General features: G+C 42.9%; 1 protein-coding gene across 1 annotated transcript in view; it reads right to left on the bottom strand.

The window, feature by feature from the left end:
- Window positions 1-224: 224 nt before the first annotated feature.
- LOC126541702 (coiled-coil domain-containing protein 93-like) overlaps window positions 225-17,084 on the bottom strand; it is a 30,522-nt gene continuing 13,662 nt past the window's right edge. The window contains exons 9-18 of the mRNA XM_050188591.3: window positions 14,996-15,082; window positions 14,803-14,895; window positions 13,708-13,770; window positions 12,623-12,913; window positions 9,540-9,648; window positions 6,476-6,558; window positions 5,849-5,886; window positions 2,998-3,082; window positions 741-854; window positions 225-413 (exon numbers count right to left, since the gene is read on the bottom strand). Coding sequence (XP_050044548.1) covers window positions 351-413; window positions 741-854; window positions 2,998-3,082; window positions 5,849-5,886; window positions 6,476-6,558; window positions 9,540-9,648; window positions 12,623-12,913; window positions 13,708-13,770; window positions 14,803-14,895; window positions 14,996-15,082 — 1,026 coding nt within the window. The 3' untranslated portion in view covers window positions 225-350. The remainder of the gene's footprint in view (window positions 414-740; window positions 855-2,997; window positions 3,083-5,848; window positions 5,887-6,475; window positions 6,559-9,539; window positions 9,649-12,622; window positions 12,914-13,707; window positions 13,771-14,802; window positions 14,896-14,995; window positions 15,083-17,084) is intronic.

Below are 17,084 nucleotides of genomic sequence, written 5' to 3' on the forward strand. Positions count from 1 at the left end.
TATCAGAGAACAGACTCTCAAAATGGTATGTTGCTGTCTGTCCATGCCTTTTAATATATCAATTGGCTACTGCTTTTTGCTGCGATGGTACTAGGTCTCAGAACCGGTTAACTATTTTGTAACCATTAGCTAACAGGTGTAACAAGAATGCTTCAGCTTGCTATATACACATGCATACACATTTTGCATCTATGTGTAAGGTACACATAGATTCAGCTACATGCTTATTTATGCTGTATGCATATATCATCCTTTATTATACCTAGAAGATGCAAGAAAAAAAAAAAGGGCCTATGGAATGTGCGACATTCTTGCAGACATCGCAGCAAGTTCAAGGAAGGTATAAACCATCATCGCTGCTTCCCTGATGATTCTTTCAGTTTCCCAACAAGGACTTCATTCTTCCGGCATTCCTATACAAGAGAAGAAGTGAGCAAAAAAATTATAACAACTCAAAGCTTCATAACACACATTCACTGTGCAAGGCATGGTACTTTGAATGAATCTTTTCTGTGCAAGCACTACACAGCTTCCATGCAGTTAGCATTCAAGGGACTATCTGAATTCCATTTAATAAGCATGACCATATTTTAAACAAAACCACGGAACATATTATGACAGACATTGCCAGAGCAAACTCTGAAAGTACCCTAGCATGTTACGAGCCAACAACAGCAATCGTTGCAGAAAAGTACAACAGAAAAGCAACACAAGTGAGCAGCGCAGTGAAGACGGTGTACCTCCTTGAATTCTTTGACTGTGCGGAAGTAGAGCCTCTGCTTGTCCACCAACTCGAGGAGGCTATCATGCAGTCTGTCACGTGACATCTTGGCCTCCTGCCTTTTCTTCTCCACCTGTGGCAGCAACAGGAACATTGTGGATGGGATGCTTACTTATGCCTGAATAGGTGTACCCCAACATCAACTTGTTTGTAGAGGCCCGCAAGAGAAACAATTTTAACGCCAATAATGACACATGCTAAGTTATTGTGCACCTGGTACCCTCAAAGAATAAGTTGAAATTGCCCAAATTGTTCATTGTTAATTTTGACTGCATTCATAATTTCCCATGGTTTACTAAGAACACAGCTCTCCCCCAGATCACACGCACTACAACTGCAGCAAATGGCTCATTAACACTATAATGGTGAAATCAGCAAGGTGGAAAAGTAATCTTACCCAGGGTGACCAAGCACATACCAGCCAAGTGTATAAGCCTGTGAGCACTATTTTGGTAAATGTACCATATGGGCAAATGAGATGCGAAGAAATCACAAGGTAGAACATCTTTCACAATTAATAACTAAAGAGCATGATCTCAAACTGCCACATATTTAGGCGCCAGAGATGACATACGACTTCACACTAAGTGTACAGGCTGAAATCATGCCAATATTACAGGTATTGGTGAAAACAGAAAAGGATGGTAATATAATTTGCCCTAACTCGTTTGTATTTCTGATGTCTACGATAGTATAGCATAGTGGGTGGAGTTGAGATAACAATGGGCCTCTCTGATTTTCCACTTCTGGCTGCCCACCACCTGCCAGAGTCAGCCAGAGTGCCTTCACTTTTCTCAATTTGTTCCGCCCACCGCGCGACGCACTTTCGCTGCACGGCCGTTTTACTCGGGCTGGACAGTTCTGGCTACCCGCAGGCTGCCAGAACCAGCCAGGATGATTTTGGTCTGGCTCCTCTCTGGAAGTTCTCTGGCCAGCAGATGACAAGAAAAGGCGATGCGCTCTCACCTCCATCTTTGTAGGGGCTTGACGGATTGTAACGCGGGCGCTTGAGGACTCTTACCTCGCTCAGCGAGCTGGCTAGTCACCTTCGGATTGCATTACTTGTAGCGTTTATCTTTCTAAGGTTCTAACACATCATACCACCTTGCGAGGCGATGCCATATGAGCAGCGGTGAACTATTTGAAGCTTTCTTTTGATTGTGTGTGTCATGAAGGCTTTTTCCCAGCCGCGAACAGCACTCCGTGCTCTTCATCATTTGTGCATGCTATCTGCATTGTGTTCCACGCAAGTTGTAGTCTGCGAAGTTGTAGACGCTCTTTTCCACACATTACAGTGCCTTTCAGTTCATCTTTCTCTGGTGGTATCCCTTTTCACATCTCTCACGTGTATGCGCGAATATTTCCTTTTTCTGCAGTTAGCAAAGGTGTTGCAGCTAGCCCATGTTCACACCGTCTCTCCATCGTATGCTTCGGTGGCAGCTCGAAAACAATGTGTTTTAACTATAGACCGTTGATGTTAAAGGAATGCACTGGCTGAGTGATGGCCACACTTACTAGCTTACTGCTCTCACGATCCACCAATACTATTTTTCATATAACACTTCTTGTGCTGGTCACAGGTGGCGTACATTCTCATATGCTAACCGCAGCCCCAGCTCCTTCAGCACAGGGGCAGAAGAGAAGCACCGTTAGCTGAAACAAGCTTTCTGAAATAATATTCAAGCATGTCGGCATGAAATTTTACGCATATAAGACGTACCCAATATCCTGCTTTTACGTGTCTTGTCAAATGACGACAAAACGCCAACTCATCAATGTCACAAGTAGCTGACGGGATCACTGCAAGGAGGTACCTTCGAGCGATCACTCTCGCGACCACTTACGTGCGATTTTGAGTCCTGGCATGGGTGGCCGTTTGTTGCACTGTGAAAAGTGACATGCCCAGTGCGTGTCCTTTGTCGACTAGTGTGAAATCTAGCAAAAGTGATCATATTCATGAATACAACTACATATTTGCCAGCTGGAAACGCATAAATGGGCTGGCTACGCTAAGCGCACGCCAGCCGCTGCCATGTTGGTAGCATGTTTATGCCTATCTCACGGCCAGCTGTCCCAGCATTTCATTTTGCAAACTTAGGGCAGCTTTGGGTTGTCTATGGATCCCAGCCCATGTGACTTCCTATAACGACCAGAACTAGCGGGCAGTAGGCTGTCAGAACTCCAAAAATCGAAGAGGCCCAGTAACTAGGACATACCTTTAGCCGGTTCTGCTTCACACCTTCAACAATCTGCTCAAACTGTGCCAGGAACTGGTCTTTCGCTGCAGGGTTTGACATGGCTCTGCAAGCACAAAGAACACACTCACTCTTTGCAGGGACAAGCGTCACAGAAATGTCACTGCCTTCGATAAACGTTGCGGTAGTTGTGAGATAGCTCTAGGCACACACTGTCACTCCCTTCCCTTGCCTTATTTTTTTTTTACATTTTGCATACAATGGCACTTTTCATTATTGTATTTACACTAGGACTGTTCAAGATTTGAATTTCATGTCTGTACTGACATATTGTGCAATTGTACCATATTCCACAATTCTGAGAACAGACATCATGCTGTAAAAAATTATTTCCTTCAGTAATTGTGTACCTGTGGCTTCAATATCACTAGTGAGAGCAATGCAAGTGGCTCATACTAAGTGGTCGCATACGTGGCTTTCTATGCAAGACCTTAGAGCCAACACACCTTTTAAAGGGACCCTGAAACGATTTTGACGATTTTCTACAAACGTACTGAGTTGTTAGAGTAGGTCCTTCTGGTCATTGACACATCTAAGTGCTCCACGTAAAGCGTGTAATTGATTATAAGGTTTTAAAAATGCACATCGCTGCCGATCGCAGCACACTGCTCGGCAGAATCTTAAGCCGCCCCAACCATATGACGGAAATCGCCCATATGACGTCAGTGGGGCGGGCTATCCGATTGGCTGACCAGGGCGCGTGATCGATAATTTTTCCAACTTTATGGTGAACCAATTATGTTTGTAATAGTTGGAATGCTAGTTAATTTGTTTTTATAAAAACAAAGTAACATAAAGAGAATGCACAAGAACAATATTTCAGTACACTTAAGCACTTCCGGCACACAGCAAGTGTCGTCTGCTTGTGTTACAACGTGCGCCGTCTTTGATGAGAGCTCCGCCGTCAGTGTCGGTCTGTCTTTTCGCGAGCGCTATGATTCGACTTTGTTGCGTTGTGGACTGCAACCGTAGCGACTGGCAATATGTCAAGCTGCGACATCGTGTCCTTCTGCAAGCCAGTAGACAAGCGGACTGGCTGCAGCGCATTGGACAGCCGCTATCCGATGGGCGCCAGGATTTGTGTGATTGCGGTTGTCACTTTACACCGGAAGATTACAAACACAATAGCGTTTCGCAAGTCCAGTATTAGGGTAAACACAAGCGCAAGGGGACAGGGCCTGGCCGTGTCCCCTTGCGTGTCGGTTCAGGGAATGAACAGAAGCGCAAATGTGAATGGTCTGCACGGTGCAACCACCTGGTGGCATAGACCTCAACCACACACAGTAGCAGTAACAAAATGTATTCTTCTTTGCTGCTGGTGTAAATTTTTCACAAGAGTGTAATCGTTAACACGTTGTTTTTGTAAATGTTTAAAATGTTTTTCACTTGGTTAGAGCAATATTAGCTCTTTATTTGGCTGGTTAAGCTCTGCGTCAACGCGTGGCTGGACCGTGGAGACCGATCAGGCAGCTCACGTACGTCTACGCTAAAGTTCCTTCATTAGCTTGAGTTTATGCCTTCACCGTTCCATCGAAACGTTCTGCTAGTGTTTGATTACCGGAATACCAGACACGTTCAGCGCTACGACAGAATGCTCGCAACGCATGCTGCTTCAATAGCTCTCGCTTAGGGTTGACGGCCAAGCTGCTAGCGGAGACGTCTCGCGCAGGCAGGGGCGGGCTCCAAAACAACCGGAAGTGGACGATGTGACGTCGCATCGTGACGCAGCACCAGTGAAGGCAGAGCTTAGCCTCGATCGCTCGGCGAACGAGTTGAGGAGGAAAAGCATGGCTAGGAAGGAAGGTAACTTGTAATCGCTTGTAGCTCCATTAATATACAACGCTTCGCTTAAATTGTGGTGCGAATGTTCTAATTAAGCTGTACCCTACGCGTCTACAAAATTTGTCCGAATCGTTTCAGGAGCCCTTTAAGGTAACAAACAGAGATATTATTGAAGCTCTTAACACATATGCACTAAAAACAGATTACAGGTGTACGCAATGATTACTCATTGTATCGTCTAATTTTCAGTGTTTATTAAAACAAAACTTTATTCAAAACCGCCAACAAGTTTAGAGTGCTATATTTTTGAATAGCAAGATAATAAAATGCATTATAAATAATAATGAAGATATGTCACAAGAAACAGTGGAACTAATCTGCCAGAGATACCCAAGGTCTGGCCAGATGTTATCAAAGCATATTCTGTCTTGCGTTCTTTTCACATAGCTTGTGCATTTTCAAATGCATAATTCCTGTCAAATGTGAATATCACACTTGTTTGCAATCTTCTGCAGATAATGGGTACTTCAACACTCTAAACCCCACTTTTTGGTTGAAGAATTTAACAACTTCATAGGTAATGAAATGTAAATGGCATGCATAATCACTGCAGCAGTCTGTTCAGTTACAGCTGTTCACTTCTGTTATGCTGACACACGTACATTATTATTCTTTTTCTTGTGATCTTTTTTTCGCCGGCTAATCACTCTCACAAGGTTATTGCTCGGCACAGGACGTGCCTACATGTATTGGAAGATTCCTGTATGTTATCGCCGATTCTTTAGTGAAAGGATCTTGCCTAATCAGACTGTACTGAGCGATGAATTTTTCCGAACGAACCAGAGGATAGACTGCATATGTCCATATAGCATTCTTGACACTTGCAAGCAGAGGTGTAGAGACAGTATTTAAGGCCAAAATAAATTGACAAGTGTACACTGAGCACTGAGAGATGCAGATTCGTATGGATTAACGTCAATCTTTAGCTGATATTTGAACAATGTGCAAGCTTACTGCATACTAAACTTACTCTGTGAAGTTTTCCAGCACTGAGTTAAGTAGGCCAATCTGAAACAGCAGCAGACAATACAAAGGTATCAATAAATAGCTAACTGTGCTACTCACCAATGTCTCTAAACCAAATATCATGAATTTAGGCGTGTAACTCCAACTCCGAATACGAGACAATGCTTAACAGCCAAACACAATGAGGGTTATTCCACACAGCATGGATGCCATGGACCGGCAAACTTAACATATAGGCAAACTCCATGTATAGGTTCAGCTAAGCCAAATTGAGGCATAGTTACTTTTCATAAAAACTGTAACAGATTTTATTTTTAGCACACATAAATGTGGTACTAGAGAAACAAATACTGCTACACAATGTACATCATACATGGATGTATAATATTAGGAAACAGCATTAAGAAATGTTTTTAAAGAAGTTTGGCAGCACTATGCAACAAGCTGCCTGCAACATAGACAGACATGTTGAGTGTGTACCTTTTGATTTATAGACATACTAATAGGCCAAAATTGAACAAAAGCAAGTGACAAACAGCACTGTGTTGGTATGCTTTGCCGTCTTCGTTCATTTTTTGCATTACTAGAAATTTTATAATGAATTACCCAAGGCCCAAGCCCCAACACATACCTCTTTGTCTAAGTACATGCGAATATCATCCAAGGTGTTGTAGAGTGTGAAGAACTGCTTTGTTTCTCGGTGTGTAGCTGCCACTGTCAGGGAGTGAAGACAGAAAACAGTTCAGTTCCTGTTCAATATGTGCTATGTAATGTGCTCAATACATTTCTGACTCGGCGTTTATTTTTCAGTCTATCATTTTACTTCATTTCATTTATTTACTCTCAGGGCCGTTTGGTATTACAAAGAGGCGTGAGTGATGGACAAGATACATGCATGGAAGGCAGATTAACGAAGATGATCATATACACCAGACAGAAATGAGAAAACTAAAAGCACAAGTTATTAGCAGCTATAAAGATCGTAATAAAGGGATAACATTATGATAAAGCGTGAAAAACTGCGTCTGGTACTTCTCTGCTCTATATATCTTCCTCTGTTAACACCATCTAAGATTCAAGACTCTTAGGCCAAATTCCTATCATAGGCCGAATTTCTATAATTTTGAAGCACCGATATCATATTTCCACATGTACGGCCTACCACTGTATCTAAACACACAGCAACAGCCAGATGGTGCTGCGACTTTCTTCAATGATCACACCACTTTCGCTGGGACCAGCTGCTAAGGCTATGGAGGAAATGAAACAACATTCAAAATGTGAAAAGGTGCACCTGTGCTTCATCGCTAGCCTGAGTGTTACCTACTGAGATTTGCCCAGCCCGAAGCCCAATCCTGGGCATGTTCATGCTGCCATGGTTAAGTGCAACCCTGCCGAATCATTGTACCATGGTTAGCACAGTTTATTTACCATTTGCATATATTGGGCACCTTTGTTTTCTGGTAAGCAATCTGAAATAAAATCCACCCTTGCCTTAGGGAAAGCGATCTGAAGTATAATCGCAAATGTAAGCTGTGTCTTTCCAATTTCGCTTCCTCTGATCACTAGGTTGGGCGTTCCGACGCTGCTGTCAAATGTAGAAAGTTTCATAATAATGATAAGGATCTTATAACCCCATTACCCCAGACAAAACCCTAACTTTTCCTTTCTTTTCTTCTTCTTCTTATTTTTTTTTTTTTTGATGTGAGAGTATAACCTATCAAAATTATTGCCTTCAACATTCAAACTTTTTGAAAGGCAACTTGACAGAGCTTTGAGTGCAATGCGAATCTCCAGGAAATTTTTGTTTCATATGTTGAATCAACATATGAAACACCCAACTCAAGCTCCTGCAGTGCAACTTCACAGCAATGAGAAGCGCACTTGGATGGAAACTTCGCTTGCAAAATTTGGCTTCACAGCAGCACACTTGCAATGCCGTGAAGCCGAATCTGAAGGCAAGTAACACAGTTAAACCTCTATATAACGAAGTCGGTAAAATCGGCAATTTGCTTCGTTATCCCAAAATTTTGTTGACTTGAAATTCAAACTTTTCTGCACATAAATACAGCTGCTGATACATTTTTCTTACACAGAAAGGAGCCGCAGCATTTTCCGAGTTATTGGGCAATCGAAAAAGCAAATTTGAATGAGAAAACAATTCAGTTGGATAAATTCAGGGGTCGGCGACAAATGATATTGTTTCATGCCACGTATGTTGACTATATCTTCTCAAGGAGATTAAAGAAAAGCTGCTGGACTGGACGCTCCCATAGCTTCTTACCAGAAAAGCTGAAGCCAATGCTTGCCCTCCTTCACCTGAAATAGAGCCTTGTCGGGTGGTGTCCGCTTACAGATTAAGTGATTTGGCTCTGTTATTGTAATGCCAGGCAAATTAGAAAATAAAAGCTGGTTGTTCCCAACGAAAATAGTAATTTCTTCTGAATATTGATGACGTTCTCCCCAATACAGTATGCCAAGTTATTCAGATTTCACTCTAAAACCAGTAATACAGAGATACACGTAGATAATATCTGTCTGGTAAAATAAGTCATGATTAACCAAGGAGGTTGATTAACTTGTGGGAAGTCTGCGAAAAGCACTTCTTCATCATTTTTATCGTTTATTTATAGTTGTATCGTGCCCCTCCTCTGTGGCTTCACCTTTGGACATAGTTTCCACTCCAGCAGTTTTTCTTTAACCTCTTTGTATCTTCTCAGCAGTACGAATTAAGCGAAGCCAGCCATGCTTTCACGTGCACAATGCACCTTGCGGCTGATAGCGTCGCTCACACTGGGTTGACGCTGTTAGAAAAAGCACCGGCAGCGGGAAGCGAATGCTTTGTCAGCCTCTCGCTCCAACAGGTCACCAAACCTCGAGGTTACTCAACCTCCAATACCAAATGCACGGTAAGACAGCTTAAATGGTTCCACGCCCTTTCGGCATGCCCACTCTTTGCATACGCGGAAGATTACCTCTAAAGCAGGGTGCGCGGTTGCGTATGCGCTCAGCCATGCTTACAGCCATGTGCAGCCACAACTGAGATGCGCACCAACTTATCCCACCCCCACTCTGCGCCCCCTTGCGCGCGCTTGAATGCATTACCACAACTCACTCCCCTGCCTCTCTTTCCCTTTGCTCACGCAGGAAGGCGGCACTCGTGAAGCCACCATCCTCTTTCTCTCACTTTCGCACACTTTCACTCGCACCTAAAGCATGCAATGTGCGGGGCAAGATCAGATCTTATCGTACTTGAACTTCATACGGAACATGATGCGGCTTCAGTTTGGCGGTTGCTCTCGTCGCGCGGCACGCAATTTGAGAGGTGCATTTGCCAACAACCACTTGTAATTAAATCATTTAACCATTTGCGTCCGCGTAAATGATTGTCTCAGCATACCTTTGCAGCCGCAGTGAAATTTCAATATACATGTATTGAGGTTCTAAATGCATGGTGTTCTATCAACAAGAGGTTATGCAAAGTTAAATACTTCGTTATATCGAGGTTTAACTGTACTTGGTATATCTGAATTTTTGGTGAATGTTATTCATGCGAGCGTCTCAAATGAATTCTTGCTAGCGTCTCTGCCTGTTAATGTAATTCCCTAAAGTTCGGCAGGATGGCTACTATAAATCACTAGTGAGGATCTCAATACAAATCCTTGCAAGGCCTCAGTGACATCCCATACACTCACCTTGGCCGTACAGTTCAACGAAACGACGTTGATACTGATTCAACTCTGCACGGGATGGCACTTCATCAATCTTCCTTTGAATGGCTGCAATCTCCCTGTTCTTCTTAGCCTGCACATCCAGGCAAGAGAAACAGTTTCTAAAGCACTGCTTTCTTGACCTTCAACCAAAGAAAAATCATGCAAGGCACCAAGGTGTACAACACTTAGAGGTGAAAGGTACTGCATATTCCAAAAAGCACACTTATATATTTTACACTCATAAATAAGACTGGCCCAACTGAGCTGTGGTTATGTCGCACAATCCAAGCAGAGCAACTACAAGAGCAGGAGGTTTGAGAAAAATGCAAGCATTAAGCTCTGTAAAACAACTGCATGCTAATATGATAGAATTTTGTTGTTTCATGAGTGTGAGTCAGAGTAGACTGTGCCGTACAACAAGAACATATCATAAGAAGTCAACAACAACAACAACAAAAAAAAAAAGGACAACATAGGGCAAATTACTTCTGCTTACTAAATGAATTAAATATATGATAAATTAATGGCAATGAAAGTGGATGAAAAAACAACTTGTCGCCGGTGGGGAATGATCCCACGCCTGCCTTCGCATGCATAATGTGAAAACGTGAGATCATTCCTTATCTGCGGCAAGTTGTTTTTTCATCCCCTTTCATTGCCATTAATTAACAATTTCTTTAATTCAGTTTGTAAGCAGAGGTAATTTCCCTTATGTTGTCCTTGGTATCTTTGTTTGTTGGCTTCTCGTGATATGATTAATAAAGATCAGGCCCCTCGTTAACCCCCTTTCTTCTCATTACAACAAGAACATGGGCATTGCACCATGTCTTGCGATTAGTTGCAACCAGTGAACACATGACAATTTCAAAATGTCACATTCAACTCGCATGCAGCTGTTTCGAAAAGTTTTCCAACAAAGACACTACAAAATATACACCTTATGTCACAAGGTAATCGTGTGACGAGGGACAGAGGTACCCGACTTCAAAATAGAATGTTGCCCACCAAGACTGCATGGAGATCTCGATTTTTTTTTCTTACTTTTACACTCTTCTAACTTCTATGAAACCAGTTGAACGAGTACATGATTTGGATCAATGTAAAGCTGAGGGCACAGTCAAGTAGACTAACCCATAATGTAGCTATTTATATGATTTAGATGATTTCTAATGCTTCCCTTAGGAAATAATTTTGCAAGGGTATCTATTTGTTTATTTAGAAGCACTTTGACCAGAAAAAAGAAAATAGAGAAGTGCAAGGCCACTATTTAGTAGTGATGCCTCTTAATATGCTAATGCCTTCTCACTCTTTTCACATTTGTGACTGGTCACATTCGATGATCCACCCAGGGGTGAAGCATCACTCTGACCACTCACGATTTCCAAAAGTGTGAAATGGCATTAGCACTGAAAAAAGCTTCGCTACAAAACAGTTGGCCAAGCAAAAGCTCAGTTGGATTGGCAGCTTTGTGTGCGATGCGATTATGGGCCTTTATTCCTTATTTATTAAGTGGTCCTTGTGGCAACAAAAGAGCCACATTTACATATTTAACACATTGCATACAGTAAAAGCTTGTTAATTTGGATTCTGCGAGGATGCTATGAAAATTCTAATTACACAAAATTCGAACTAATGAAAGTCAGAGAAAGAAATCGCTCGGTTAAGTCCGATGTGGCGTGCGCACACACGTTACGTCACATTGCCGTGAACAACATCGATACTCCAAAGCACTGGCGCGGCCAACGTAACCGGACGCGACCAACGTGGTCCGACATGCCCGATGTTGAGATGGCTCTTGCTCCATCTGTGCGTTCGTTGCGCTGACTGGCACGGAGAAAAAAAAATTTCGCAGTTTCGCCCGAATATCGAAGCATCAATTGCGACAGCAAATTAGCAAATAGCTATATGAAGTAAGGATAGTAGTTTTATCGGCCGTATAAACTTGTAAACATTCACTTACCAACTAAATTAACAAGCACAGTGTCATGCATGCACAGGTAAGCATGAACACATCTCGCTTAATGACCACGGGAACTCGCTGGAAAACGCTGGAGTGAGGAAACGTTCGTACAGCTCTCGCTTCAACGCAAACGAAACGTTGAAAGCACATCGCATATGAAGCTACTGGCACTGCCCGCGCTCTGCAAACATTGCAGAACACTTTGAAGATGAGGCCCACGTGAGCGCGCTCTTTGCCCACGTCGCAGATCGCTTTCAAGATACGACGCCCGCATGACCGCACCGTAAGCAGCAGCCGCCGGAGAAGAACGTCCCCCAGTCCCTCCCTCGCTTCACCCCCATGCCTTGCGTGCGACAGGAGAGGATGCGTTCCACCCCGCCATCCTCGCTCGCGCACGTGACATTGAGCCGCATTTGCTGGCTCACTCTCGCACGCTTTTGCTCATACACAAAGAACACGGCGCGTAGTGATGGTGTCATCGTCCTTTCCGCTGAGGGAAAAAGCAAAGCTGTGCGACCCACATGGCGACGCTAACGTGCTCCCTTGCACTAGCACTCTCCCCATCCACGATTGCCTGGAGTCCGAATTATCGGTGGCGGTGCAGATTTAACTGCGAATTAACAGGATGTGTTACATGTTGCTTTCAATACATTGTTGGACAGACCGCGGCGGCTACTTCGAATTATTCAACATTTCCAATTAATGAGTTGTGAATTAACAAGCTTTTACTGTATTACACTTTCTATGCAATAATCATCACCAGTAACACTGCTTATTCTGTAGAGCACCACGAGCCGGGAGTGCCCACTCATTGAATAGTAGTCTCCACTAGTGGTGGCACCACCAAAGCTTTACAAGATTGGTAAAACATAAACACGTAATATTATGTACAACCTCATGGCAATAGCATGAAACAGCCAAGCTACAAGAAAAATAGCCGCAAAGTGAACCTAGAACACCCAGAACCTAAGAACTGAACTTGTAGTAATCAACAAATGCTCATGTGGAGCCTGTATTCCCCATTACATTCTCATGGAATCTGAACGAACCTCTGTTGTCAAACTACTTACAGACTAAAAGGCATTTTTTTTTCTGGGTTGCTCACCAGCAGCAGTCGCATGCGTTGCAGTCTCTCTCTTTCCTGCTGACACTGGGCCTCGACTTGGCTGTCCTCGGCATTGTTGCCAGCTGCCTGCTCTGGCTCTGGAGAAGCCACGAGCTCCTGCAGCCGCTGCATCTCTTGCCGGCAGCTGGCTCTGAAGCGAGCCTCCTGGTCAGCCAACTCAGCATTTATGCGCAGCAGCGTGCACAATTTCGCCAGCTGTGGCTCCTGGCTTCCAACACCCTCAGCAATGCGCTTAGCAGCCACACGCACTTCTTCAAGCTGAGCCTCGGCCTGCAGGACAAAGCAATGTGCATGCAAATGTGAACTAAAAATAGTTGATCAATCAATCAACCACGTAGTAAACCAATCAAAGAGCAAGTCAACTGTGACTTACTGAATGAACAAGTGAACATGTGTTTTGTTAGCCAAAAATAGCAACACTGATGGTATCACCTATGCGGTACTGTGGCACAGCAGACTTGATGCAAATTTGAGAAACTAGATTAATATATTGCAAGTAATCGTAAATAAGCAGCAGTAAAGCCATAATAACAGCAGAGCCATAACCTTATCACATTTTATGCTTTATTAACCCAGTCAATCGTCTTGTTATTCAAGTCAGTTATTCAACTCAATATACAAATCGTAATTAACTCAGTTCAGTAACGGATTTGGCTGTCAAGTAATGAATTGGCTCCAAGAGTAAGCGGCCTGGTCTCTATAATAAGAAGTAAGTAATAAGATCCGTTCTATAATTTGATGATGATGCTCACAGTACGTTAGAGCATACACATAACAAGTGAAATATAGTAAGGTTGGCAATGTGCAACACAACTGTAGAGAAGGTGGTAGCTACCACTGACCAGTAAACAACACACTGAGTTATTACGACACCAACATGGTAAATACATTTCTTCAGAAGTACCTTTTTATAGAGGTACTATAGAAGTACCTTCAGAAGTAACTTTTATTTATTCTTCTAACTTTTTGCCCTTGAAGTCTTGCATCAAAGTATCATTATCTCTGGCAGAAAGAAGACATGTGAAACTGTAAATGGGCTCACACATAGACAGAAAGGAACCCACCTCTTTGTCTTCCTTCTGTAGCAGCTCATACTCCTCACGCAGCTTCTCAAGCTGGTCCTGACCCTGCCCACAAACAATATACAAAAAGGCTACATATAAATACCGCTGGTTGAACTGAAACATGTTTCAGTGCTCTGCAGTGAAGAATATATTTTGCACTGGTGCATTCAGAGCAGGTTCAGGTTTTCCTCGAGTTACCAAGATCAATTCACTCCATGCTGGAACGCTATCTCTTGCTCAACAGCATATGTTCAAATGGAAGGTCTTCAGCATGTAATGTTTCTAGCTGCTAGCTGTGCATGCAACAACTTTCATCACAATCTAACACAGATCCTGGCAGATTTGGATATGCAATAACCTAGCCTGATCCGAGAGTGTGCTCAAGCATTCAGGTCACTCCTGCAAAACGACTAGTAGAACTTTCCATATACATTATCAACGCCATATATATATGAGCTATGCCTTCCTTTGCAGCACAATGCAAGTGGGCCTAAGGTTAGGAGGTATGCTTAACAAATATATGGAGCTTGAAGGGACATCAGAGTGAAAACACAAAAATAGTTTAGGCCTGTGGATTACTACTCAAAAACACTGCTTGAACTTCTTAAATGAGAAGGTATTGATTGGGAACAAAAGAAACAAAGGCGTAACTTCAATTTCTTGAATTCCGTACTCGCACCCAGCGAAGAATGGCATCATTATGATGACACAGATTTCACAGTATTTTCAATAATTTTAGTCCTTTTTATATCTTCTTGCACACAGACTCCACATAAGGATTCGCTGAAGCTACTGGTAAATTATTGTGGTCTGCCTATGAGGAAAAGTGTGGTCAAGTGGAATGCAATTTTCTGTTTTAGGCATTTAAAACATTGCGCTGTTGAAGAACAAACGAAGATACAGACACTATTGAGCGTTTCTTTTAAGTCCTGTTAGCTAAATTGTGATGGCCGACAAGCTTGTTTATGCAGCTCTGTCTGAATGCTTATATACCAAGTTAATTTGTTCATCTTTAGGAGCATACTCCACATTTTGATGGCACAACGCAATATATCCACTACGTGTATGAGCTTAGAAAAAACAGCAAACACCCACCTTTTGCAAAAGCTCTTTTTTGGCTTCTAGCTGCTTTTGGACAGAGCTGAGCAGCCTTGCATGCCGGGCAACACCAGGCATCTGGATCATTGGCTGCAAGCACAATGTAGTGCACAAAAAAACCCATTAGGCAACCCACAGAGAGTAATGTGACCTCGCTGCATGCAAGTAGCCCAAAAGGAAGGTAGCTCACCCTTCGCTCCAAGTCTTCAGCAATTTCGCGAGCTTCAGCAGCTTGCTTCTGTACAATGTTGCCCACAGACTTGGCAGAGAGTCGCCCCTGCACACGCGAGAGCAAGTGGCCTTTCAGGAGTGGACTTGTGCACCAAGATCAGGTCTTTATGCCAAGTGCTCCATGGGCTGTGACTCTGACTGCACTTATTGGAACATTGTTGCCCCTTTGTAGCTGTAACTGTGTCTGTAAGCTCTGTGCAGGTCAGCCTATTCTTCGCCCAGACATTGATGTTTAGATCTTACCCGTCATGGTAAGCAGCTTCTCGGTGCGGCGACAAAGAAAAAGCGTGAAGTAGGCTGGAAGTTTGTGTGGACAAACGGTGGCAAAATCTTTGCTCGAAGGGACGAACAGTCTGCAACTTTGCGGATAAACGCTACGAGTGACCTGGAAAAAATGTCCCGCGAAACTAAGTGAAGTGATTAACCACATGCCAGAAATAGCAACAAGCAAGAATATGGCAGCTTTAAACTCTTCTCACTACTATACTATAAACGCCTTCAATTCTTTGGCAGAGACTACTCAGAACCAATTGCGAGTGTTCCACTTGAACGTGCGCAGTATAAGAAACAAACAAGAAGAATTACGCGACTTCTTCACTTCATTGACCGTTGAATTTAATTTGATGTTATTCACAGAAACGTGGTTAAGAGTTGAAGAACAACCCCCATTCTTTCAAAACTATGCTTATCAAGGTGCTGTTAGGTCGCATGGAAGGGGCGGTGGCGTAGCCGCGTACATCAAACGACCTATGTCTCATGAAGTTTTGCGTGATTTTTCGGTCGTTAACAATGATGTTGAGTGCCTTACCATACATGTGGAAAACAATGTAGCTGCCGTTATCTATAGGCCACCCGCAGGTAACAAAACAAATTTCTTCGAGTTCCTAGACAATCTACTGCGACACCTTACTTGTACTGGTCTGTCTTTCGTGATAATGGGTGACGTCAATATAGATATGCTATCGCATGATGCCCCTTCAAGACAACTGACAGAATTAGTCACATCTTACGCATGTGTAAACACTATCGTCGAAGCAACAAGAGTGACACCCAATATTGCAACTTTGCTTGATGTATGTATTACGAACATACACCCACCGAATTGTGCTGCTGGATTGCTGACGCTAGGAATTAGTGATCACCTTCCAGTTTTTTGTCTTATCCCCTCTTTGTGTGGTAAACGTAGTCATGTACCAAAGAAGATCATCCGCAGGATAAATGATCAGTCATTGAAACTCTTTTACGTTCTGGTTGCTACCGTTGATTGGGCATGCGTATTAAAAGAAGACGACCCTAGTAAGGCGTACGATATTTTTCTTGATAAACTTATTGCATGCTACAATCAAGCATTTCCAACGGAACTGAGTAGGCCAAGATGTAAAAGAATACGGAAGCCCTGGATTAACAACTCCTTATTAAAGAAAATAACAAAAAAGAACCGTTTGTTCCATATATTTTTAAAAACGCGAGGAGAAGATGCCCTAATCACTTTCAAACAGTATAGAAATAAACTGAGCAGTGAAATTAAAAATGCTAAGGTAGAATATTATGAACAGGTTTTTGCCAAAATAGGTAAGGATCCTAGGAAAATATGGAATGAAGTAAAAAATCTAACTGGGAAGAAAGAACAATGTACCGTACTAAAAATAGTCACACCTACAGGCACACTAACCGGTCTTGAAGCGGCCACCGCCCTTAACGCCTATTTTGCCACGAGCGCAGTGTACGAGCAGGAAAATGATGAAGAGCATAACTTGGTTGATAACAGCGTTACGATAGTGAACTCTATGGTTCTCGCACCAGTAACTCCTCACGAAATCAACAAACTTATCAATGGGATTAGAAATGATGTTGCTTCTGGTTCTGATGAAATTAAAGCAATGCCAATTAAACATGTGTCTGAAATCCTATCCCCCATCCTAGCAGACATAATAAATAAAATGTTTGAGACTGGAATCTTCCCTGACTCGCTCAAGATAGCCCGCATCTGTCCTATTCACAAGGGTGGTGCTGAAGGAGACATAAGCAACTATAGGCCAATCTCGGTC

The sequence above is a fragment of the Dermacentor andersoni genome, chromosome 2, assembly GCF_023375885.2.
Source record: "Dermacentor andersoni chromosome 2, qqDerAnde1_hic_scaffold, whole genome shotgun sequence".
In the NCBI taxonomy this organism is placed as follows: domain Eukaryota; kingdom Metazoa; phylum Arthropoda; class Arachnida; order Ixodida; family Ixodidae; genus Dermacentor; species Dermacentor andersoni.